General features: G+C 35.9%; 3 protein-coding genes and 2 pseudogenes across 4 annotated transcripts; all 5 read right to left on the bottom strand.

Annotated features, from left to right (window-relative positions):
* Nucleotides 1-108: 108 nt before the first annotated feature.
* LOC18586449 (protein WHAT'S THIS FACTOR 9, mitochondrial-like) lies at nucleotides 109-1,649 on the bottom strand. The gene has a single exon (XM_007009845.3). It carries the CDS (start codon nucleotides 1,500-1,502, stop codon nucleotides 261-263), a length of 1,242 nt encoding a protein of 413 aa, XP_007009907.3. The 5' UTR covers nucleotides 1,503-1,649; the 3' UTR covers nucleotides 109-260.
* Nucleotides 1,650-4,380: 2,731 nt separating this feature from the next.
* LOC148760296 (secreted RxLR effector protein 161 pseudogene) lies at nucleotides 4,381-5,076 on the bottom strand (annotated as a pseudogene).
* Nucleotides 5,077-12,071: 6,995 nt separating this feature from the next.
* LOC18586444 (Cwf18 pre-mRNA splicing factor) lies at nucleotides 12,072-17,331 on the bottom strand. The gene is made up of 4 exons (XM_007009839.3): nucleotides 17,099-17,331; nucleotides 13,854-13,986; nucleotides 13,656-13,770; nucleotides 12,072-12,445 (listed from the first exon to the last, which is right to left on the bottom strand). The coding sequence occupies exons 1-4, from the start codon at nucleotides 17,248-17,250 to the stop codon at nucleotides 12,390-12,392; spliced, it is 456 nt and encodes a 151-aa protein (XP_007009901.3). The 5' UTR covers nucleotides 17,251-17,331; the 3' UTR covers nucleotides 12,072-12,389.
* On the bottom strand, nucleotides 14,692-17,013 carry LOC108663823 (protein WHAT'S THIS FACTOR 9, mitochondrial pseudogene; annotated as a pseudogene).
* Nucleotides 17,332-17,891: 560 nt separating the features above from the next.
* Nucleotides 17,892-22,589, bottom strand: LOC18586443 (serine/threonine-protein kinase PCRK1-like). 2 transcript variants are annotated; one of them, XM_007009838.3, is made up of 5 exons: nucleotides 21,985-22,589; nucleotides 20,798-21,209; nucleotides 19,463-19,723; nucleotides 18,986-19,108; nucleotides 17,892-18,632 (listed from the first exon to the last, which is right to left on the bottom strand). In XM_007009838.3, the coding sequence occupies exons 2-5, from the start codon at nucleotides 21,182-21,184 to the stop codon at nucleotides 18,111-18,113; spliced, it is 1,293 nt and encodes a 430-aa protein (XP_007009900.3). In that variant the 5' UTR covers nucleotides 21,185-21,209; nucleotides 21,985-22,589; the 3' UTR covers nucleotides 17,892-18,110. The 2 variants fall into 2 exon arrangements, with proteins under 2 accessions (XP_007009900.3, XP_088666824.1); XM_088810698.1 differs by lacking the exon at nucleotides 21,985-22,589 and having other exon boundaries at nucleotides 20,798-21,217.
* Between the last annotated feature and the right edge of the window lie 1,642 nt (nucleotides 22,590-24,231).

Here is a 24,231-nt window from a genome sequence, read left to right as displayed (position 1 = left end):
AATAACATCATGGCAATGCTAATAGCTACATTTTCAGAAGTACCTTCACAATGAAAGAACTGCTCAAATGCACCAACAGGTCCAAGACTTGCCACATTTTAAGTACTATTGTTAGTTCCAATGTCTAACTAAGACAAATCCCCTGCCACTGAAAGGCTAGTATATAAGCATAAGCTCTAATCACCGTCTAGGAGAAGCTCTTGCCCACACTTATTGTGTTAGCCTGTACATGTCTAACGTAAAAATTATGGAAACATAATTTACAAAGGAAGCTCCGTTCTGTCATCTGACTCTGAATCCGAATCCGAATCCTTCTCCAACTTTTCTTGCTTAATAAACTGGTTATTCGTCTTTCTATTCTTCAAAATCCTACCTGATTCTTTTACCAATCGAATATATTTCTTCCTCACTCCCAACAATGGATGCCTCTCTATACTAGACTTACCACAATATGCCTCCTTGAGAATTGCAGTACAAGTCTTGTTCTTAAAAGATAAATAAAACATATGAGGATGCCTTTCAAATGCTTTGTGGACTTTCTGTGGCAACCCAAAATATTTCTTAAGACACAAAAGCTTCTTCCTTTGTGCTGAGTGTTCAACAAACAAACTCAACAACTCGTGAAGAATCCCTACAACCCTCTTCTCAGCTACATCACTATTAGGATCTAAATGTGAAAAATCCTCATAAGGTGAAACGTAAGGAAGTTTTTGAAACTCATTTAACCAACCTTCGATCTTCCTCCTTAACCTTAAACCCTTTGATGGAAAAATTGGAAACTCAATTCCTTCCATTGTCCCACCAAAATACACTCCATTTTTCATCGCATTTCTTTGCATCGTAGACAATACTTTTTCCCGCTCACTCTCAACAGCCAATCCTTTTAACCCATCTTCCATGTCCATAAACCTAAAAGACTCATCTAGATTCCCTTTTGAATCCTCCAAAAACCCTTCAGGCAACCCCAAATACCATTCCATTCCTTTAATAATCTTCAAAGGCAAAACCTTATCTTTACTCATTAAAATAAACCTTTTCAACCTATCCTTCAAATCCTCCTTGCATTCATCAAATACCCTTTTCTCCTCTCTATCAATCTCAGCAGCTTCTGGGGTCAACCTAAACCAAGGCAAATTGTATTCAGGACCTCTAAACTCCTCAAAAACTGAAGGGTATTGCCTAAGGAACCTAGCAACCTTAATGGAAATATCAAATTCTAAGCCTCTTTTTGATACAGCAGAGATGGGGATGCAACCACTGGGGTCTTTGGCAATGAAGTTTTTGAGTTGAATAATTGGTTTAAGCTCTATGGATTTATGGATGTGCATTATTGAGTCAAAGAATGGATCTTTCTTCCATTTCATGTACACATTCACATAGTTGTGATTTTGGGTGTATCTAAAAAGAAGTTTTTGGTGAATAAAAAGGGAAAAGATTGAAAAATTGGAAGAAAAGATTAGTTTTTTAAAATGGGATTTTGAGTTTGAGTTGTGGAAAAACATGGGTTTGGGGTTGTTCGAGGGATTTTTCAAATTCGTTGGCAAAACATATGCAGAAACGAGTGCGGTACCACCTGCCAGCACCCTTGAGGGCAGCTTTCTGCTCTCTCTGTTGATGGGAGAGCCCAAAAATTTCTTTGGAGGGAGAGGGTTTGCTGAAAAAAACCTAGCAAAGCCGCGATAGAGAAACCCCTAGACACCTAGCACCTCTACCAGCCTTAGAAAACCACAAGAAAAAAAAAATAATCAAAGTAGAAACCTAGGATGAAAACTCTTTAAAGAAACCATAGAATGGTTTCATGCTTTGTTCTTTAGACTAGAAAGTTCTGAGATTTAGGGATTTTGGGGCATTCGGGGTGTAGAATCTAAAAGCTCGAAAGATTGCTTTTTGATCTGAGACATGAGTGTGGCAGTAGAATACGACGTAGGCTAGAGAGTGGCATGGCTATATGAACTGTGAAAGGCTTAGATCTGTGTTGCTGGATCGAAAAAGCTGAGGGTATGCAGCTGTGAAGAAACCAGAGTGAAAGAAACGGTGTCGTTCGGTGGAGGCCGAAGATACAGTTGCTAAAAGCACCATTCATCAGAGGACATCAGATAAAAAAATCTGGTATGTTACTGGTTTATCCGAAAAAAATATAAAAAAGAAAAATCCAGTTCAAAAAAACGTAAAAGTATAGATAAAAGCTTAAAATTTTGTATTATACATGTCAAAATCTGAAATACATCCGGAGAAGGATACCTTCTAATGTCAATATTGAAACAAATTTTAAACATTCAGAAGAAAGAAAAATAAACTAGCTAAAACCAAATGTGATTAGATGGAACAAATTGATTAATAAAAAGTACATTAAAAACTATGTTGTTGGCAACTTAAACCGACACACAGGACATATATGACTTGTCTTCAGCCATTGAATAATGCAATCTCCATGAAACAAATGGGAGCAAGGCATTTTGGTAACTTGAGAACCAGTTAACATCTCTTCCAAACACACTGAACACTTCTCTTCTGAATGACAGGTCACTTTTTCCAAGGCTTGAACCGAGGCTGCAGCTGCAGGCACCAACCTAACCAATTGTTGTTCGCTCGACTCCCTTGTAGCACGTTCCCTCACTAAATCCAAAGCGTTCCTTATCGAATTACCAAGTCCCGCTTGTCTTATAACGTTAGCCATGTTTTCCCAATCTGCTTGTCGGAACCTCCAACCTTGAGCCTGCAACCGAACCATATCTTCAAGCTGGTGAAGAATTTCTTCTGCTTGCTTCGCCTTGAGCATTGCCAGATATTCATCATGGGGCATAATCACTTCCTTCTTAATAAAGACAAGCAGAAAAAATTTCTTACGTCTTGATTCACTGACCATGCTATCACAAACATCCAACATGGAGGTTATAACACCATCTGTTGACATTAAAGGGACTGATTCTTGGTCATAAACCTGGTTTTTCCAATACAAATTTCTCAACGAGAATGGGATTATTCTGGTGTTGGCAAGCATATTAGATATAAAATCCCTTGTCAGCTCATTGGCTGGATGATGCTCAAAATCATGCCATGAATCGTGGCCTTGAATATAGCTTTGAATGGATTTGTCTGGTTTGTCTGATATGTAACTCATCTTGATGTTGCACTTGAATGTGATCAGAGGAGATTCCAAAGATTGATCATCCTGGTAAACATTGTTTGGCTGTGTAGAAACGTAAATCCTGTAGCGATGGCTTGAATTGCAGTGCGCCATCGGTACCTTGGGATGAAAGGTAGAGTAGAAATTTAGATTGAGAATGTGAAAGAGAGCATTGCGGGTCCCTTGTTTTGTAGCATTAATCTTCTTCTTAGAGTAGGATTTGGGTTTCCTATTTTTGTTATTATTAATTTTTGAAAGGTGGATTTCCTATTTGTATTAGTATTTTCTTTTCCTTCTCTACTTTGGAGTTGGCTTTAATTGAACTTGCAATTTGGTTAGAGTAAATATTTTTAAGCACTATTTTTCACAAAAAAAATATATTTTTAAGGATTACTTACAGATTTAGTATCCAAATTATATTAAAATTATAGATTTGGTAATTAATTTAAGTTTCTACGATTAACGTTGCCAACTAGAAACCCTTCTTCTGTACAACTTCTATAATGTTTCTCTGGATTGGGGTACTTGGGGAGGGCAATTATTTTTGGTAGGCTTTTTTGTTTATTAATAGCAGTCCAAGTTCCTCATCCAGGAACCTAATCTTGGACTAGAAAATTATGCTATGACCAAAATAGAACAACAGATATAACAAAGATGGATTCTGGCAATTGTAATGTAATTGAAAAGTAACTCAAACACCATTTGGGGTTTGACTTCTGCTAAACATTTATTATTAAATTTTGTCACTTTAGAAGCTTTATCTAGGATGATAGCTGATTGAGCTATTTCTATTGAAACAAAATATATGAACATCATGTGTCCTTTAAACTTCAAAAGGGTCCTTTAAACATAAAATTTGGTTAATATACAGTCATTCCGCACCAGTAAAGATACAGTGGCATAAAAGAAAATAAATAAGGAAGGAACGTAAAAAAATAGAGAGCAAATTAGACAAGACAAAGAAAGGATGAACATACTTTATTTACCAAAAGCTAGCCTATATACAAGCTGTACCTTAACAAGAAAACAATAAAATGGGCATAAAATCAGCTAACAGTCTGTAACTTCTTTCTAAAATAATGGTAAAAAAATATCTTCCTCCTATTGACTCGAAGTTCCTAAATGACAGAGTAAAAAGACTGACCAACAATGCCTCCCTTAAACTGATGTTTCTAACACAGTTTACAGGGCTTTAAATTCTTCTAATGAATGGATACCAAGCATGTCTCCGAACTTGAGAAAACTCTCCTTTTTCAAGGCTTGGTGAAAATATCTGCTGCTTGGTCTTCACTTTTGCAGTAAACCACATCAATTATACCATCACGTGTAAGGTCTCTTAAGAGATGATACCTTACATCTATATGTTTGCTTCTCCTAAGGAACACTGGATTTTTTGACAATTTGATAGCTGAGCTATTGTCACAATATATTGGAGTAGCTTCTGTTTGCTTGCAATAAATTTCTTTCAGCAACTTCTTAAGCCAGATAGATTGACATGCACAAGCTGTTGCTGCAACAAACTTTGCTTCTGTAGTGGACAGAGTTACTATAGGCTGCTTCTTGGATGACCATGATATAGCATTTGATTCCAACTTGAACACAAATCCAGTGGTGCTCTTCCTATCATCTCTATCTCCTGCATAATCCCTGTCTGTAAACCCTATCAACATTGAATTTTCCCCTTTCTTGTACAACAAACCATGGCTGGTTGTGCCCTGCAAATACCTCAGAATTCGTTTAGCTACTAGAAGATGAGATTGTTTAGGTTTGTCCATGTACCTAATGATAAGGCTAACTGCATACATTATGTCAAGCCTAGTTGTTGTGAGATACATCAGACTTCTTACTGTATGTTTGTAGTAAGTTCCATCAACATCTATTCCTTTTAGATCCTTGTCTAACTTTATGCTAGGATCAGCTAGTGTGAGAACTGGAATACATTTCTCCATCTGAAACTTAACTAACATTTCCCACACATACTTTTTCTAAGAAACAAAAATTCTACTATCTAATTGAACTACCTCAAGCCCAAGGAAGTAATGCAATCTTCCCAAATCAGTCATGTCAAACTCCTTCATCATAGATTCTTTAAACTTGTCAAACATAATCTCATTGCTTCTAGTAAAAATTAAGTCATTCACATATAGACAAACAATGAGAATATTACCTTTATCAAACCTGATGTAGAGAATATAGAAAAGCATGCAGCTTTATTCCTCAACGTGCAGGGTAAGCGGGGCAAAAAAAATATTAAAAAGAAAAATTAAGGGTGAGAGGGACAGGGAACGGACAGCACCTGCAGAGGAATGGACGGGTGTACTCAAATCGACGTAAGAAGGTGCAAGTGAGAATTCAAAAATTCATTTTTATATGCCACCAAATTGGACAGCAGTTGTCCCACAAGGGGACGACCAACAAAGGGCAGAAGAGGGGGGTCAGACTGGGCCTGTGGATATGTTGGAAGGCAGTAGAGAACATAGCCCAAATACTGAAAAGAGTGCAACTCAAACCACTAACAATAACAAGTCTGTTTCAACAGTAGCACGCCCAAGTGCCAGAATGGAAGTATATGCTGAAAATCCACCAAATTTGGAGTCTGCCTCGGGTAAGTGCATGTATAATAAAAAACTAAGTGATGTTCCTTCTATTCCTTTTGTCTCCGAAACAAATTTTTCAGAAATTGAAGTCCATCCTCGGGTACGGCTTAGGAGACATTCAAATACTGAAGTTTCAATAGATAAAATACTAAGTCTAGCCTCAGATAGAGCCGTGGATATAGGGAAAATGATGAGGCCTCGGATGAAGATGCCATCTCGGTGAATTTTGCAACTAGTTGGGAACGCGAGAGGTATTTCTAGTCATTTTGGAACCCATGGTAGTTGTTTCTAAAGTCAATTTTATTCACACTGATTGTTGTAACATGATAGTGTTTCAAGTTTATGACAATAGTAAAAATTATGGTCATAAAATGAAACACTCCATTCTAGGTGTTTTTCCTACTTACATTTTCTATTTTAAACTTGATTTTAGTATATTGTCTCAATGTAATAGTAGAAAATATATGTTTTACTGTAGCATTAAAAATTATACATGTAAAATGGATTTCCCTACTCTAAGTATTTCTTCAAAACTTTCTTACAATCATGTAACTTGGAGGTACGGTTTATGTCTCACTCTTTTGTACTTTTTATTTCATAATTAATAAACTTGAATAGGGTAGCTAGACCCTATTTTATAAAAAAAAAAAAAAAAACCTAATGTAGAGAATATGCTCATATGGGCATTTATGAAAGCCTTCTCTTGCAAAATAGGCATCTATGTGGCTGTACCAAGCTCTAGGTGCTTGTTTCAGTCCATTTAATGCCTTCTTCAGTCTATACACCTTGTGTTCTTCACCAGTTCTAGTATAGCCAAAAGGTTGATCAACATATACTTCTTCTTGTAGCTCTCCATGTATAAATGCTGATTTTACACCAAGCTAATATATCGGCCATTGGTTTTGAGCTACCAATGTCAAAATCATTATGATTGTACCATGCTTCGCACCAGGTGCAAACACTTCCTCATAGTTAACATTATACTTCTGTTTGTACCTTTTTTGTTACAAGTCTAGCTTTGTGTTTGTCTGTCTCTCCATTTTCCTTCAACTTTGTCTTAAACACCCATTTCATTCCAATATTTTTTTGACCTTTTGGCAATGTTGTCAGTTCCCAAATGTTACTACTTTTAATGGCTAATATCTCTTCATTCATTGCCTTCTACCATTTTGGTTTCTTGACAGCTTCCTCGAAGGTAATTGGATCATATTCTACAAACAAGCAAAAATGAGTCAAAGTTGCATCTTTTTGACTAACTCCAATTACCTCATAATCCTCCATCTAAGCAAGCCTCCTTCTTTGCCTTTGAACTCTCTAGTCAAGGGTACTTGTGCTTTGACTAGCAGTTTCAACCTCCTTAGCTTACTCTATATCATGTTGTTTTCCTTCACCATTGGTCTACTCTTCATCATTGAGATTTGTAGATATATGTTGTTTTGCTCCACCTTCATCCCACTGCCATAACTCTGTTTCATCAAAGACCACATCCCTACTAATTTCAATATTCTTTGTAGTGGGATTATAGAGTTTATAAGCTTTTGTACAATCTGCTATGCCAAGAAACACACACTTCTTTCCTTTGTCATCCAATTTCCTCCTTTTTCTCATCTAGTACATGTGCATAACCAACGCAACCAAAACTTTTGAAATAACTTACATCAAGTCTTCTTCTGCTCCATGCTTTTTCAAGTGTCATGCTTTACATAGCCAATGTTGGACTTCTATTCAGAATGCGCACACTCCAATTTGTTGTTTCAGGCTAAAATTTCTTTGGCACTTTGCTCCTTATCATCAAGCTTCTCACCATGGTCATGATTGTTCAGTTCTTCTTCTTACTCACTCCATTTTGTTGTGGAGTGTAAGCTGCTGTTTTCTGTCTCTTTATACCATGTAACCCACAAAATTTTGAAAAACCTTGTGAGTCATACTCTCCACCTCTATTTATGCGTAGCACCTAAATTGTCCTTCCTACTTCATTTTCTGCAATTGCTTTAAATTTGTTGAAAGTTTCAAATACTTCTTATTTTTCTGCAAGAAAGTACACCCAAGTTTTTCTACTGTGATCATCTATAAAGATTGCAAAGTACCTTTTCTACCATTTGAAGCAAAAGTGATAGGTCCACATATATTTGAGTGGATAATCTCTAATATTTCTTTTGCTCTTTGTGTCTTTCCTTTTGGAAAGGATTCCTTGTGCTACTTCCCAATGACACAACCTTCACAAATGCTCGAAGGAATTTGAAAAGTTGAAAGACCAGTCACCATGTTCTTCTGTTATAGGGTTTTCAGTCCTCCAAAATTCAAGTGGCCATATCTAAAATGCCACAACCAAGCTATATCCCTCAACTGAGTTGTAAAACATGACTGCTTAATATAATAAAGATTAAATTGAAACATTCTGTTAGCAATCATATTTACTTATGCTATCAGTCCAAGTTTTTTGTTTTGAATTTTGCACGTGCCATCCTTGATGATCACTTCATAGACTTTGTCCTGTAGTTGTCCAATGCTCAATAAGTTGGCCTTTAAGTTTGGTACAAAAAGTATATTAGAGATTGTTTGAATTGCATTCTTTTTTGTTCTAATTCTGACCTAACCTTTCCCCATGATTGAAACTTTTATGTTATCTCCAAATTTCACGTTGTCTTTGAAAGTTTCGTCCAAGCTTGAAAAAACTTATTTTTAACCACTCATATGATTACTACACCCCGTGTCTAAGTACCACAAGCCCTTGGCAGTTTCCTCCTTTGTTTGACATACTTTCAACAAAGATATCTCCTCTTCCTATTCTGCAAAATTGGATGATTCTCCTTTGCTTTTTGACATATTTGTTTTGCATTCTGACTTATAATGGCCAATTTATGACACCTGTAGCTCTCAACATGTGCCTTGCTTCCTGTTCCTCCTTTGTGACTAGTTTGAGCAGATCTTCCTTAACCTTTTTCCTTTCTTTGAGCATTATTATCTATTTGCACACTCCTGTATCCTTTCCTTTGTTTTTTTTTTTGCTCTTGTCATGCCTGCTTGCTTGAGTAGAGACTTGAAAAGCTTGCTCCACTTGGTCTAGTTGGATCAGCTTCTGCTCATGAACTAGCAACGAGCATTGTAACTCATCTAGAGATAGTTTGTCAATACCATGTGACTCTTCTATGAAACATACAACAAAGTTATACTTTGGTGTCAATGATCTCAAAATCTTCTCTACAATGACCACATCTTCTGATGCATCACCATGCACCCTCATCTTGTTAACAATGGCCATTACTCTTGAGAAGTATTGTGTAATTGTCTCACCTGGCTTCATCCTCAAGGTTTCAAACTCAATTTGAAGTGCCTGAAGTTACTACCTTTTGGTTTTGGCAGAACCTTGGTACTTCATCTTCATTGAGTCCCATATGTGCTTGGAGGTATCTTTGCAAAGTATTGTCTCCAAGATTGAACGATCTATGGCCTGAAACAAATAATTTTTAGCCTTTAGATCTTTCAATTTCAATGCCTTTACTTTTACCTTTTGTGCTTATGCTGCTCCTATTGCTAATCGTGGTATACCTTCTAAAACTACTTGCCAGTATTCTTTTGATCTCATAAAGTTATCCCTCAACATACTCCAGTGGACATAATGATCGTCAAAACGTGGAATGGAGGCTTGAACGAAATTCTCAAAAGCCATAAGAAAGTGTGTAGAACTTTAACGGTTGCAGAGAATCTTTTTGACAACACTTTTAAAACTCGGCTCTGATACCAAAGAAAAGAAAACAAATAAGCAAGGAACGTAAAAAAATAAAGAGCATATTAGACAAGACAAAGAAAGGATAAGGATGAGTTTTGAACATGCTTTATTTACCAAAAGCTAGCCTATATAAAGGCTGTACATGTAACAAGAAAACAATAAAATGGGCATAAATCAACCAACAGCCTGTAACTTCTTCCTAAAATAATGGTAAAAAAATATCTTTTTCCTGTTGACTAAGAGCTCATAAATGACAAAGTAAAAAGACTAACCAACAAGGCATTTATTAAAGCATCCACTACAAAAAGTGAACATTTCATGTGAAAACCAATAAATTTTTGAAGAAAACAAAAGCACCCACTCTCCCTTTTTTTCCTTTTTCCATTTTTGATGGAAACTCTCCTTCTATATGTACATGAATATTTAGAAACCTGATAACCATGGGCTAGCAACATTCATGTTCACATCAACCACAATACAATGTTTTGACTATGACCTAAAACCATTGATACTTAAAACAGGGTTATGTTACATAGTGAATGATAACTTAAAGCACATAGGAAAGAAACTTCCAGCTGAAGCCATATACTTTGATAAATCACCAATCCAGGCGAGAGGAAGGTGACATGCAAACATGGCATTCATTTTTGACCTCATGCTTAAAATTCAGATTTCTCTTCCTCTTTTTTCTAACAGCTTTTGTTGAAGGCACTGCCCCTGATATGCGTTTTGATGACATGCTAATGGTTAATGTTTTTTTAAAAGCAGAATGGACTTTCTCATTGATTAAATCAAAAGAAATTGTTTGTTACCAAGTCCAGAACATTGATGAAATTAAACGAAAGTATAGTTATACCATTGTAACCCTAATCGTTGCTATACCTATGTTGACAAGAGTTTGAACAAAAGAGAAATAACCTAAAATTTAAGGAGTGGTCAGCCTGTGGCGCAGCAGCTCATAACACTCAGAGACGCTGAGGTGACTAGCAAAACATATCATTCTTCAAAAGACATCCAGATAAAAAACAATTCTCGTGTTTTACTTCCACAAAGTATAGATAAAAGCTTAAAATTTTGCACTATATGTGTCAAATTAGTGCAAAATTTTGAAAAACATCAGGAAAAGGATACCTTCTAATGTCAATATAGAAACAAATTTTAAACATTCAGAAGAGAAAAAAACAAACTATGTTGTTGGCAACATGAACCGGCACACCGGACACATATGACTTGTCTTCAACCACTGAACAATGCAATCTCCATGGAACACGTGGAAGCAAGGCATCTGAGTAACTTGAGAACCAGTTAACATCTCCTCCAAACACACTGAACACTTCTCTTCTGAACCACAGGTCACCTTTTTCAAGACTTGAACCGATGTTGCTGCTGCAGGCACCAACCTAACCACTTGTTGTTCACTCGACTCCCTTATAGCACGTTCCCTGGCTAAATCCAAAGCGTTCCTTATCGAATTACCGAGTCCCGCTTGTCTTATAACGTTACCCATGTTTTCCCAATCTGCTTGGTGGAAGCTCCAGCCTTGAGCCTGCAACCGAACCATATCTTCAACCTGGTGAAGAATTTCTTCTGCTTGCTTCGCCTTGAGCATTGCCAGATATTCAGCGTGGGGCACAATCACTTCTTTCTTGATAAACACAAGTAGAAACATTTTCTGGCGTCTTGATTCACGGACCATGTTATGACAAACATCCAACATGGAGGTTATAACACCATCTGTTGACATTAAGGGGACAGATTCTTTGTCATAAACCCGTTTTTTCCAATGCAAATTTCTCAACGAGAATGGGATTATCCTGGTGTTGGCAAGCATATTAGATATAAAATCCCTTGTCAGCTCATTGGCTGGATTATGCTCAAATTCGTGCCAAGAATCGTGGCCTTGAATATGGATTTGAATGGATTTGTCCGGTTGATCTGATATGTAACTCATCTTGATGTTGCACTTGAACGTGATCAGAGGAGATTCCAAAGATTGATCATCTTTGTAAACATTGTTTGGCTGTGCAGAAACGTAAATCCTGTAGTGATGGCTTGAATTGCAGAGCGCCATTGGTACCTTGGGATGAAAGGTAGAGTAGAAATTTAGATTGAGAAAGTGAAAGAAAACATTGCTGGTCCATTGTTTTATACTTTAAATCCTCTACTTGGAGTAGGATTTGGGTTTCCTATTTGTATTTTTATTACTTTTTGAAAGGTGGATTTCCTATTTGTATTAGTATTTTCTTTTCCTTCTCTACTTTGGAGTTGGGTTTACTAGAGCTTGCAATTTAGCTGATGTAAATATTTTCTAGGATTATTTTTCAAATATATATATATATATATATTTAAGAACTAATTACACATTTAGCATCCAAATTATTTCAAAATTGTAGATTTGGTAATTAATATAGGTTTCTGTAATGTCGCCAACTGAAGACCGCTCTTCTGTACAACTTCTATAATGTTTCTCTGGATTGGGGTATTTGGGGAGGGCAATAATTTTTGGTAGGCCGTTTTGTTCATTAATAGCAGTCCAAGATCCTCACCCAGGAATCTAATCTTCCCCTAGAAAATTATGCTATGACTAAAATAGAACAGCAGATATAACAAAGATGGATTCTGGCAATTGTAGTGTAATTGAAAAGCAACTCAAACACCATTTGGAGTTTGACTTGTGCTAATCATAATTCTGGTGAACCAAAGCACTTAGCACCTTCAGATTATGCAACTAGGTGTAGATGAAGCATCTCAGGTATTGACAATAGAATCATATTTCAGTCTCAAAAAGATTCAAGCATATTCCTGTTGGCTAATTCACTATTGAATAACATATTGTTTTCCTACAAGTATTTCATTCAGCTGCTCCAACAGATCGCCATTTCTCAGTAGTTAATGATCAGAGTGGTTCAACAAATCTTTGACTTCAGATCTAATTCTAGTCTTCAATGTTATTTCCACCTTCAGCCAACTGTTTTTCCTGTTCTTGTTGCTCTGCGTGGCACAAAAATTGACACCAATCAAACAGATTTCCACATGAAACACAACCAGTAGACAGCTTTATGATCATAGTCATTTCGCACCAGTAAAGATACAGAAGCATTTATTAGAGCATCCACTGCAGAAAGTGGATGTTACATGTGAAAACTAGTAAATTTATGAAAGAAGGCAAAAACATCAACTCTCCTTTTTTCTTTTTTCCTTTTTGATGGAAACTCCCTTCTATATGTATATGAACATTTAGAAACCTAATAACCATGGACAAACAGCATTCATGTTCACATCAAGCACAATACAATGTTTTGACTATGACCTAAAACCATTGATACTTAAAACAGGATTATGTTACATAGTGAATAATAACTTCAAATGCATAGGAACTTCTAGCTGAAGCCATACATTTTGATAAATCACCAATCCCAGCAGGAGGAAGGTGACATGCAAACATAGCATTAATTTTTTACCTCATGCTTAAAATTAGTTGCAACCTTGTCCAAAGCTTAAAAGCGAGCATAATTCAACATGCAAATGCAACAATCATCGTGTCATCCTAAGGATCAAGAATTATAACAAAGTGCATACAGGGCCTTTAAAAAAAATTTAGACAACAGATTTTGATTCCACAGGTAAGTTTCACAGGCATAATAATTGGCAGCTTCTATTGGGAGACCTACAAGCTAAAGCATCTAAATTACCGTGTGTATTATATTAAAGTGCAGCAGTTAACTTCTTGATTCTTTTCTTCCCCTGCTTTATTTATGTGTTATCTTATTTTTACAGGGTTTGCTTGTGACATTCTGATGCACCCTTTCTTCGTCTTTAATTTGTTGTAAGCTGCTTCATCACTATTCAGTGAAAACCTTAACCACCAGATAAGCTAAATGTTTAGTTTTTATAATCCTACCTGAGTAGGACTTTCTATGTATTTTTACTTACAATTCTAGTTCACATTCAAAATTTTTGTTGCTAGCCTGAAGTTGCTATATACTTTAAGTCTGATCAAACCTGATAACCAATCTAGACTTTTCCAGTTCTATAGTTAATAAAAAGCATATGGCAAATGTGCATTGAGGTTACCTCTTTAAAGCCGATTGGGAACCAGATACTAGTTATTATGGTTTACATCTAAAATTCCTAAAAAATTTGACAGCCAATCTGACTCATCAGCATATTAACAGAAGTTGGTTGACACAATATTACTTACCCATAAGTATGTATATTGCCTTCTGTGTGCGCCTTTCAAGCTTATCAAGCTTCTTCTGCACGTCTCTTCGCAGATCCCAGTTTGGTTTCTTGGGAGCAATGTTGACAAAGGGATCCTATACCATTTGACCCACAATTAGAACAAACTTGAAGAAAAACTCTTGCTCAGTTATATGAGATATTGAGGATAAACAAGCACCTCTTGGTCTTCTGATGGTGGAGGTGCTACTTCAACAGGATCTTCAAACTTTGGCAGCACTGGGGGAGCAACTTTACCCTCCTGCAGCTGTATATCGTGAGGTACATAATTTCGAAACTTCATGCTGCGATTACTGTCGAACAAAAAAGACAAGCAAGGAAGGTGTACATGAAAGAGCTGCAAGAAGACATTTAGCCAAACATACATGGTGTATTTGCAACTCATTTTCAAACCAGTAAACTACAAAAAGTTCCCCACTTTCTTTGGATCCAAGGGACTAGATGGAAAAGGGAGAAAACCAAGGAGGAATGGTGCTTTACCTTGTTTGGAGAATTTCTAAGGGAGGGGAATGGATAACAAGGGTTACATTTATTCCGACAAAACCGTCCAAACCCCAATTTGTTCAATTTCCCCAAATTGAGATGATCAGAGAGAGAGAGAATATAGAAAGGTGAAGGAGAGGAAGATTTTTCAATCCAAAGGTTGTTATACAAAATTCTACCTCATAGGCCTAAAACTTTTTGTATCCTTCAACCTTTCCATCCTTCCTACCATACAAGACCAACAAAAAGATATAGTTGTAAAAAGACCTAACAAGTTATAGTTCCCCCATACCTTTCCACTCCTTAACAGAATGAGGGCTACATAGCACATCCTTTCTTTTCTTCCCTTAATCTTTTCAAATAATCCAAATAAGGCCTTGGCCTCTCTTTTCCCCTCTTCCCGACTCTTCCTCCTTTACCTCTCATTCCATTTTCCCATGCAATTCCTAAATTTAGTGTTAGTGATTTATTTTGCCCAAAAGGCCAAAAGAAGAAAGCAAAAACTCCAATGGAAATTATTTCGTTTCTATATGCCCGGTAGGTTTGTATTGAATTTAAGAAAGTAATATTCAATTAATTTTTACTGTACTTTCATGCTGGCCCCTTCCAATAATCTAAAACATCCATATTTTCAAGAGAAAATGAAACCCATGATAAACCGAGTTGTTATTCTATAACACATATTATATTTGCACTAAAAAACACAAAATCTTTGGATGGAAATTTACATGGAAAGTTCATGCTGGAAATTCTATGGAATAAAAAAAGAACCAAGGATATTATATGTGTTAATGATTGCAATGTCAATGCGAAGGTAGTAAGCAGCATACAGTATGCCTAAAAGAGCTAAAGTTAAATCATGTTAGAAACAGAAAGGTTTGGTAGTTGACCATACCGTATCTGCAGCTGCTTGCAATGTAACATGATCACCCCATTTACAAAGGAAGCTCTGTTCTGTCATTTGACTCTGAATCCAAATCCAAATCCTTCTCCAACTTTTCTTGCTTAATAAACCGATTATTAGTCTTTCTATACTTCAAAATCCTACCTGATTCTTTTACCAATCGAATGTATTTCTTCCTCACTCCCAACAATGGATGCCTCTCTAAACCAGACTTACCACAATATGCCTCCTTAAGAATTGCAGTACAGGTCTTGTTCTTAAAAGATAAATAAAACATATGAGGATGCCTTTCAAATGCTTTATGGACTTTCTGTGGCAACCCCAAATATTTCTTAAGACACAAAAGCTTCTTCCTTCGTGCTGAGTGTTCGACAAACAAACTCAACAACTCGTGAAGAATCCCTACAACTCTCTTCTCAGCTACATCACTATTAGGATCTAAATGTGAAAAATCCTCATAAGGTGAAACATAAGGAAGTTTTTGAAACTCATTTAACCAACCTTCGATCTTCCTCCTTAACCTTAAACCCTTTGATGGAAAAATTGGAAACTCAATTCCTTCCATCGTCCCACCAAAATACACTCCATTTTTCATCGCATTTCTTTGCATTGTAGACAATACTTTTTCCCCCTCACTCTCAACAGCCAATCCTTTTAACCGATCTTCCATGTCCATAAACCTAAAAGACTCATCAAGATTTCCTTTTGAATCCTCCAAAAACCCTTCAGGCAACCCCAAATACCATTCCATTCCTTTAATAATCTTCAAAGGCAAAACCTTATCTTTACTCATTAAAATAAACCTTTTCAACCTATCCTTCAAATCCTCCTTGCATTCATCAAATACCCTTTTCTCCTCTCCATCAATCTCAGCAGCTTCTGGGGTCAACCTAAACCAAGGCAAATTGTATTCAGGACCTCTAAACTCCTCAAAAACAGAAGGGTATTGCCTTAGGAACCTAGCAACCTTAATGGAAATATCAAATTCTAAGCCTCTTTTTGATACAGCAGAGATGGGGATGCAACCATTGGGGTCTTTAGCAACGAAGTTTTTGAGTTGAATAATTGGTTTAAGCTCTATGGATTTATGGATGTGCACTATTGAGTCAAAGAACGGATCTTTCTTCCATTTCATGTACACATTCACATAGTTGTGATTTTGGGTGTATCTAAAAGGAGGTTTTTGATGAATAAAAAGGGAAAAGGTTGAAAAATTGGAAGAAAAGATTAGTCTTTTAAAGTGGGATTTTGAGTTTGAGTTGCGGAAAAACATGGGTTTTGGGTTGTTCGAGAGATTTTTCAAATTCGTTGGCAAAACATATGCAGAAACGAGTGCGCTGCCACCTCCCAGCAACCTTGAGGGCAGCTTTCTGCTCTCTCTGTTGATGGGGAGCCCAGAAATTTCTTCGGAGGGGGAGGGTTTTCAGGAAAAAACCTAGCAAAAGCCGCGATAGAGAAAACCTAGAAACCTAGCACCACAAGAAAAATAAAAAAATAAAATCAAAGACGAAACCTAGGATGAAAACTCTTTAAAGAAACCATAGACTGGTTTCATGCTTTGTTCTTTATACTAGAAAGCTCTCAGATTTAGGGATTTGGGGGCATTCGGGGTGTGGCAGGAGTGTGGCAGTAGAATACGACGTCGGCTAAGGAGTGGCAAGGCGATTTGAACGGTGGCAGGTTTAGATCTGTGTTGCTGGACTGAAAAGGATGAGGGTGGGGCTGTGAAGAAAACAGAGTGAAAGAAACGGTGTCGTTTGGTGGAGGCTGAAGATACAGTTGCCAAACGCACCATTCATCAGAGGGCATCAGATTAAAAAAATCTGGTATTTTACTGGTATTTTAACTAGGATTCATAGTATTCCTGTACCCATAGTCTTAAACATCCATATCTTCACAAGATAAAGAAAACCCATTATGAACCCAATTACTAAAGCCTAATTCATATTACCTTTATGCTAAAAAATAAATAAATCCTGGGATGGAAATTAAACAAAATAGGCAGCTTTTTAACTTACTTTTCTTCGTCAGTTTCATTTGTTTTGTCTTCAGCAGCTTGAGCAGAATCTTCATCTGGGGTGCTTAACAGTTCCTGAGCTGCTTTAAGAGCTCTAAGCCTCTCTCGACGTGACGCAGCTGCTTGTTCTATCGATTCCTCTTCGGTAGCCATCAAAGAGAGCTCGCCGAGTTCACTGTTGAATAAGAATAAGAAGAAGGAGTTCTTTGGAATGAGTTGGATTTATGTTTTTGAATATAATTTAAGTGCGTTAGTTCTTATAGGCCTTTTAAACAAGCCCAAGCACAAAAGTGACTCGGTGCCTATGTGACCCAATTTTCCTGGAGTGTTTTCTTTTTGTGTAAATTACACCAAGCCAATGTTTAACACTTTTATTTTGTGAACTGTAATAATCCAAATTCAAGTCTGGATTGGCTTTTGATTCAACCTGTTTTTACGTTAAAGCCAATTGGAGCTTCATTTGATGAAAAGGGTCTTATAAATCGTGTCAGCTACTTCTAACTTAATCCCTCTGCCCCATGAAGTTTTAGCCATGGCATCCAAATTCTTAGAGAACAAACACAAACTAGGCTTGTCACTTCCTTTTCCACCATGGTTACCTTCTTAACAACTTTAAGGCCTCGTTACTCATATCTTTTAATTATCAATGTAGCTTGTAAATCAAGACAGAGAGAATCCGGTAAATGCTTTTGATTACAAGCAATTAAGCTTGGATCAAAACATACATCAAGCAAAGCATCTTTGCATTAGCTTCATTTTAACAAATTATTAATGAAAGTTATGAAAGCTGAGGATAAACCAAATACCTTGGAAACTTATTTATAAGATGAAATTAAACAGCTATTGACTAGATATTACTCTTTCAAGCTATTAAGCTTTGAGCACAAAGTATCAGCTCAAATATGGTAGTTTGAAAACTTCCTACAGCCAAAGCAAAGCCTTTACAATGGTTTTTATGCGATACGTAGAGAAGACTAACTTACAGAATTCAACCAAATTCATCAACTAGTGTCTTAACAAGTTCTCACAATCTTTGGTCTCCATGTTCGCCAAATCAAACATCCTTTGTCCCCGGTTATCAGATCAACAAACCTTCTTTTTAGATGCTTCCTGCTTGATAATACTTCAGAGACATTTTTCGGAGTTGAACTCTTCATAGGGAGTTGGGGGCTTACCATATCTGCTGCTTCCACGATTCGGTTCACCATTTCTAGAACTTCACTCATTTTGGGGCGTAGTTTGGCCTGCCGTGCCAAGCATTTGTTTGCTACTGCTGCAAGTTTATGTGCAGACTTGAGAGAATACTTCCCTTCGAGCCTAGGGTCCAAAATCAACTTGAACTTCTTTATATCAGAGATGTGTGGCCTGACCCATTCTAAAAGCTTTTGCTCCCGCTTGGGGCGACTCCGATCCAAAGGGCGCCTACCTGTTATGAGTTCATAAAGGAAAACTCCATAGCTCCACACATCACTTTTAGCTGTCAGGCGCCCGGTTTGAATGTATTCAGGAGCTGCATATCCAATAGTCCCTACAACCTGCACAGAAAATGGACAAATTGGTACCTCTATTCCTGTAAAAAGAGCATGATATGAAACATTTGCACAAGGAATATGGAAGAAATGGGGCCAGAGAAAGGGGGAGGAGGGATAATAAGTGCTGGTTTGGAGATGTTGGAAGTAAGCAAAAGTCCATTCATTTTAAGGTGAGTAGTGCAGATGAGTATCGGAAAAGCAATTTTTAGTAGTCAACAAAGACAACGTAGAATTTCAAGAAATGGTCTAGCATCTTCAAGTAACTATAACATATGGCATAAGCTTTTATGGCCTAAATTGTAGTGTAAAGAAAACAAATGCAATTTAAGAACATCTGCAGCAACTTCAAAACCTACTGCAGTTGAGACATGACTTAATCCATCTGAAGGCCCCAGTCTGGCCAACCCAAAGTCTGACAGCTTTGCATTCCAATGCTCATCCAAAAGTATATTTGAGGACTTGAAATCTCTGAAAATAATCTGAGCCAATCACAAAACAAAAGTTCTTGATAAATAATATATATATATAGTTCAAGAAAAGGATTTAAACTTCTAAAGCAGCTAAAAGATGCAATGAGGTAAAATGCGGGTTTCATTTGCGATAAGAAGCTTCATTGTTATCAATTCATCATGTTTTGAGTGTTTCTTTTTTTGACATGCCTAGTTCCTTTAAGTCCTACCACAACTCTTTGCATGAAATCTTTATACTAAATTTGCACCTTTTTTTCCCTGTTCTTTTTTTGCATTTTGTTTCCCACCTCATCTACATATATACCAAAAGAAGAAAATTTCTCTATCAGATTGCAATCATATCTAGCAAGAAGTAAAAGGTACCTGAAAGTCCATTCCTTCATGGAGGTAAGCTAAGCCTCGGGCAGCGTCCTGGGCAATTTTAATTCTGGTGGCCCAAGGAAGAGTTGTTTGAAACTGACTTGACAAGTGATCCTGCACACTCCTGTTGGGCATGTACTCATATATCAGCAGCCTCTGTATACCTCTTTCATCATCCTCAGCACAGTAACCCACTAATTTCACAAGATTTTGGTGTTCAACTACCCCTAAAACATTTACTTCTGTCACCCATTCTTTGTGCCCCTGCCAACAAAATGTGGAAACAACCATTACATATTTCAAAAGGATTGTTCATCTACATGTTACAGAAAAGAACATATAACAGGAATAAGGGAATCAATTTAATCGCCAGAGATTTCCCCTTTTCTAAAATAAGTACTCATTAAAAGTAAAAAATAGGTTAATGCAATCTTAAGCCATAGGAATCAAGATGCATTGCAGTCCTAAAACAGTTTGAGAAAGGATAGGAAGAAAGGCGTGAGCAGAACACTGGTAGATGGGGACCTTTAAACTGGGCAAAATGATTTAAACTATCCCAAAATATGTGGATATTTACATAAAAGATCATGCTGTAGGCTGTGTATCCCCTAAAAGATTTATTTGTTCTTGGTAAAGTGCTCCATCTGAAAATGTTTAGCAGTTCCATATCACTTCAGCCTGATGACTATGACATTTAATTCCTCTCACATTGATTTTCACCAAAATCAGGTTCAATAATTAATATAAGTTAGTTAGAAGTCATAATTTATACCCCTTATCTAACTTGGTTATCCAAAACTCTACTTTGACTTCCTACCACAATTTAATGATCCCATGGCTAAATGGAAAACTGTTCAAGGAAACAAAAAACAAGAAGCAGCCAGCATCTTCTGCTAGCATAAGAGTGTCAACGATGGAAGGTCTAGAAGTGCTGAGAAGACGACTGTTAAAGTAGCCAACCACACATTCCTGGAATATTTTGTACACATGCTTTTTTAGATTAAAAGACATTAATTAATTCATAGGGATAAAAGGATTATATGCATTCAAGTAAACTATGTATTTAATAAACATATAAATTGTCTAAATTCAGCATGTAGAACAAACTACAATATTCCCTTTGTGTTAGTCATATCTGCAACTTTACAAGGAAAGAACTCCCTGGAATTGTTGGTTTCTCAGTACAGATAAGACAGATACGAAAGATCAATAATGCACAGAAAAAAAGGTAAATTCGCTGGCATGTTACCCAAAAGACTTCACACCCAAGCTAGGGAAAATTTTAAAATTTTGAAATACCGTTTTTTGTACCAAGCTTTACAAAAGCAGAAAGCTTACCTGCAACCCTCTTCTGCTTAGCTGTTTAACAGCAATATCAATTTTCTTATGAGGATCGTCTGTGCTTCGGATAACACCCCTATATACACCGCCAAACCCACCTTCTCCAATCATCAGGGAGCGGCTGAAATTCTTTGTTGCTGTCTTCAACTCTGAGAACGTGAACTCTCTGAGATTACTTTGTCTTTGAGACAAAGCAGCAAATGAATTCTTCGTGGAGGATTCTGTGCTAAAATCTGAGACATTCTGAGAATTGAACTCAGACCCAGATCTCCTCATATCATGATCTGCTGACATGGAAATGGAAGTGGAGGAACGGACGGAAATAGACTTTGTAGCTTTTGGTTCAGCATTCTTCTCTTTACCAGAGAAACAAAAACACTTCATAGCCCCAAAGAAACACACTGCCTCACTGCACATTAAGAATTGCATTAGTATGGATTAACTCAAATAGATTTTGAGATTAACAGCCTGATGAACGTAATCGTAACCTAACGCTTAATCCTAACAAGAATTGCTGATAATAAAATGAAAGTATAGAGATGAAGAATGTTGATAAAGTATAAACATAGCTATTATCCAATTTCACATGCTCAAGCAGCATAAAATCAATCAAACTACAACTTCCAGCAAAATTCAAGATATGATACAAAATACCATTAGCAACTCAAAAAAAGTAGGCTTTTAAACGTCAAACATGACATCAAGATGCCAATGTTCTTTGTCTGCATTTTTAGTCACCAGCAAAATTCCATGACCAGGGCTTTAAACAAAACAATTCATCTTATTAGAGAAAATAGTCGGCTACCATATTTCTTGAACATTACAAATTCAAAATTAAATATGTGCCATAGACTAAAATGTCATCAGATACACCCTTAACAATGGTATACTATTCCTGAAAGGAACCAACTTCCAGTGCAACAAGTTACCCAACAAATATATCAAACATGAGAGAGAGAGAGAGAGAGAGAGAGAGAGAGAGGGGGGGGGGGGGGGGGGGGAGGGGAGAGAGAAACTATAATATAAGTCAAAGAAGCTCTGCATTGAACCACCAAGAAACCTTGAAAAAGATATAAACTCACATATGCTACAAATAAAATTCAACAACATTTTGAATTGTGAAAGACCAAAAAAATTCAAAACGCTTTTTGACAAAAAGGAAATAATTTCAAGAAAGCACTGACCTTTGCTAATGCTCTCTTTGAATATAAACCCAGAAAAACAACAAGAACAAAGTAGATAGGATTCACAGGTTTTCCATATTAAAGAGACACCCAGAAAGCCAAAAGGAATACTGAGAGGATCCAAGGACACAGCAACGAGCTCTCCATGATCTAAAGCAACAAGTCAATACAAGGCAGCTGTATTTTAGCTCACCAACCAAGAACCTCATTAAGAAAAAAAAAGGCTTTTAGTGAGTAAACAACGGCCCCCCAAAAAAAATAATGATAAAAACCAAATGAGATTATAGTATTATGTCTAGGACTTGAAGAACAAAAAAGTGAGAAAGTGTGAAAAGGGAAAAGATTTGGTTGTCACTTTCTTCAAAAGAAAGGATTTGAAGGTGAAACATCACGGAGAATGAGTCATTTGTATAGCATATCTATGAATACAAAAAAAGAGGAATTGTATTTGTAGTATTTCTTTTTTTAAAGGTGTAGTTGGAAGTTGGAAACCATTAACATAGCTTGCAACCATGGGCTTCAAATAGTTTTATAATGGAAATTCAAAGTGGAGACAAAACCAATTCATAAGTCAAAATTCATGAAATTGCTGGGAAAAAAAAAGGGTAGTTCTAACTTCATGTTGTGTGTCAGCATAAGAAGTTGCACCATCATTTTAGGATGAGGAAAGTCAACAGGTCATTCATTAGAAACTCTTGAATTCTCCATAACATTAAAGCTTCGAATGCACGTTCTACCCACTTGTTTATGGCCTTCAATTTGATTTTGACAACGCGTCAATTGAAGCATAGACGAGCAATTAGGCAGTTAGGTCAGTTTAGACTATCAATCCTGATGATTAAACGGGGGAAACATTTTTTGAACATTAATTCGAATTGATTAAATATAAAAAGGATGAAATCGATTAAATCTTGAATTGATTTAGTCAATTTGGTTTTAAATAAAAAAAATAAAATTTTGTATTTTTTTAAATTATAATATTAAAATTTATAAATTTAACTTGTAATTATAAAATATAAAATAAATATTAGTAATAAAATATATATTTTATATAAATTTAAAAATAATATATAAAATATTATATATATTGATGTATATATATATATGTAGCGAATATTAATTTGATCTATTGATCGATTCGATTTAAAAATTGTAAAATTGAGAACTAATCAAATAAATTAATTAGATTAATTTTTTTAAATCAACAAATTTAATGGATCAATTGGATTAAACCATTTTATTTAAATTATATTCGATTCGATTGAATCATTATTTCGATTCAATTTTACTCTCTCTCTTGAATGAAAATCCTTTTAGTATTGATTTTTATGAATAAATTATACAGTAATAATAAATATAAATGCATCAAGTAACATTAGAGAAGATAAAACCTGATACAAAACCTAAGTCCAAAACCCCCCATGAAGCTTAAAGCAAAATTATTTCAAAAACTAACATTGCATGACATGTCCAAAATTGTTTTTTTTAGTTAATATCAAGAAATGTTATAAATAATAAAATAATGTAATATGGGGAATAATTTAATCCATGACTGTATCCTTTTATCTTTGTCATGATCCTGGTAACATAAATGAACGAGACAATTTGCCAAAAAGCTTTGCCCTTGATGCATCTCTACCCTTTGTTTCTGATGAGCCTGACAATGGGAAGATCATATCATTAATGAAACAGTGTTGATATGACATTTGCCCTCTTCCTTCATGATCATGAACCTGTCCTTTTAGGTCCCTTTGTGGAGTTTGCCTCTCCCTTCATTGGTGTAGTGTATACCATATGGTGGTGCAAGTTAAGGTGAAGTTTGGATCATTAGCTGTGGGGCATAGAGGCAATGTCTGCAGTCTAGAATGTCTAGTGAATTTCACCTCCCCTCAATTTCTTTTAATTAAAAAAATTTAAAATTTTATTTTTTAAATAAAAAAATTATATATTAATTAATAAATCAAATATTCGAATATTCATTATTTTTTACTTTATCATTATATTTTGAATCTTATCATTAGATTTTCTCTTCTTGATAACTATTGAAACATATTAATTTTTTGAGTAAAATACTTTCACATTTTAAGTTTTAATAAAAATTTTAAATAAATTCATTAATTTTTGAAATAAACACTTTACTCTAAGGGCATGCTTGGTTGGAGATAATGGAATATTCATTCCTTCCCCATTCTCATTTTTGAAATAAAGTTGTATTTAGTTCAATGGAATGATTATTCTTCATAATAA

Source organism: Theobroma cacao, chromosome 10 (genome assembly GCF_053813885.1).
Source record: "Theobroma cacao isolate CCN51 chromosome 10, ASM5381388v1, whole genome shotgun sequence".
NCBI classification, from domain to species: domain Eukaryota; kingdom Viridiplantae; phylum Streptophyta; class Magnoliopsida; order Malvales; family Malvaceae; genus Theobroma; species Theobroma cacao.
This window is presented reverse-complemented; position numbering and strand designations above follow the sequence as displayed.

Coding starts and splice junctions, on each gene's coding strand:
- LOC18586449 (XM_007009845.3), bottom strand. CDS start 1,502: ATGTTTTTCCACAACTCAAACTCAAAATCCCATTTTAAAAAACTAATC.
- LOC18586444 (XM_007009839.3), bottom strand. CDS start 17,250: ATGGCTACCGAAGAGGAATCGATAGAACAAGCAGCTGCGTCACGTCGA. Junction 13,987..17,098: donor AATGAAACTGACGAAGAAAA/GTAAGTTAAAAA, acceptor TTTGTTCGACAG/TAATCGCAGCATGAAGTTTC. Junction 13,771..13,853: donor CACCATCAGAAGACCAAGAG/GTGCTTGTTTAT, acceptor CAAATGGTATAG/GATCCCTTTGTCAACATTGC.
- LOC18586443 (XM_088810698.1), bottom strand. CDS start 21,217: ATGTGCAGTGAGGCAGTGTGTTTCTTTGGGGCTATGAAGTGTTTTTGT. Junction 19,109..19,462: donor ATGAAGGAATGGACTTTCAG/GTACCTTTTACT, acceptor TGATTGGCTCAG/ATTATTTTCAGAGATTTCAA. Junction 18,633..18,985: donor TAAGTCATGTCTCAACTGCA/GTAGGTTTTGAA, acceptor TTTTCTGTGCAG/GTTGTAGGGACTATTGGATA.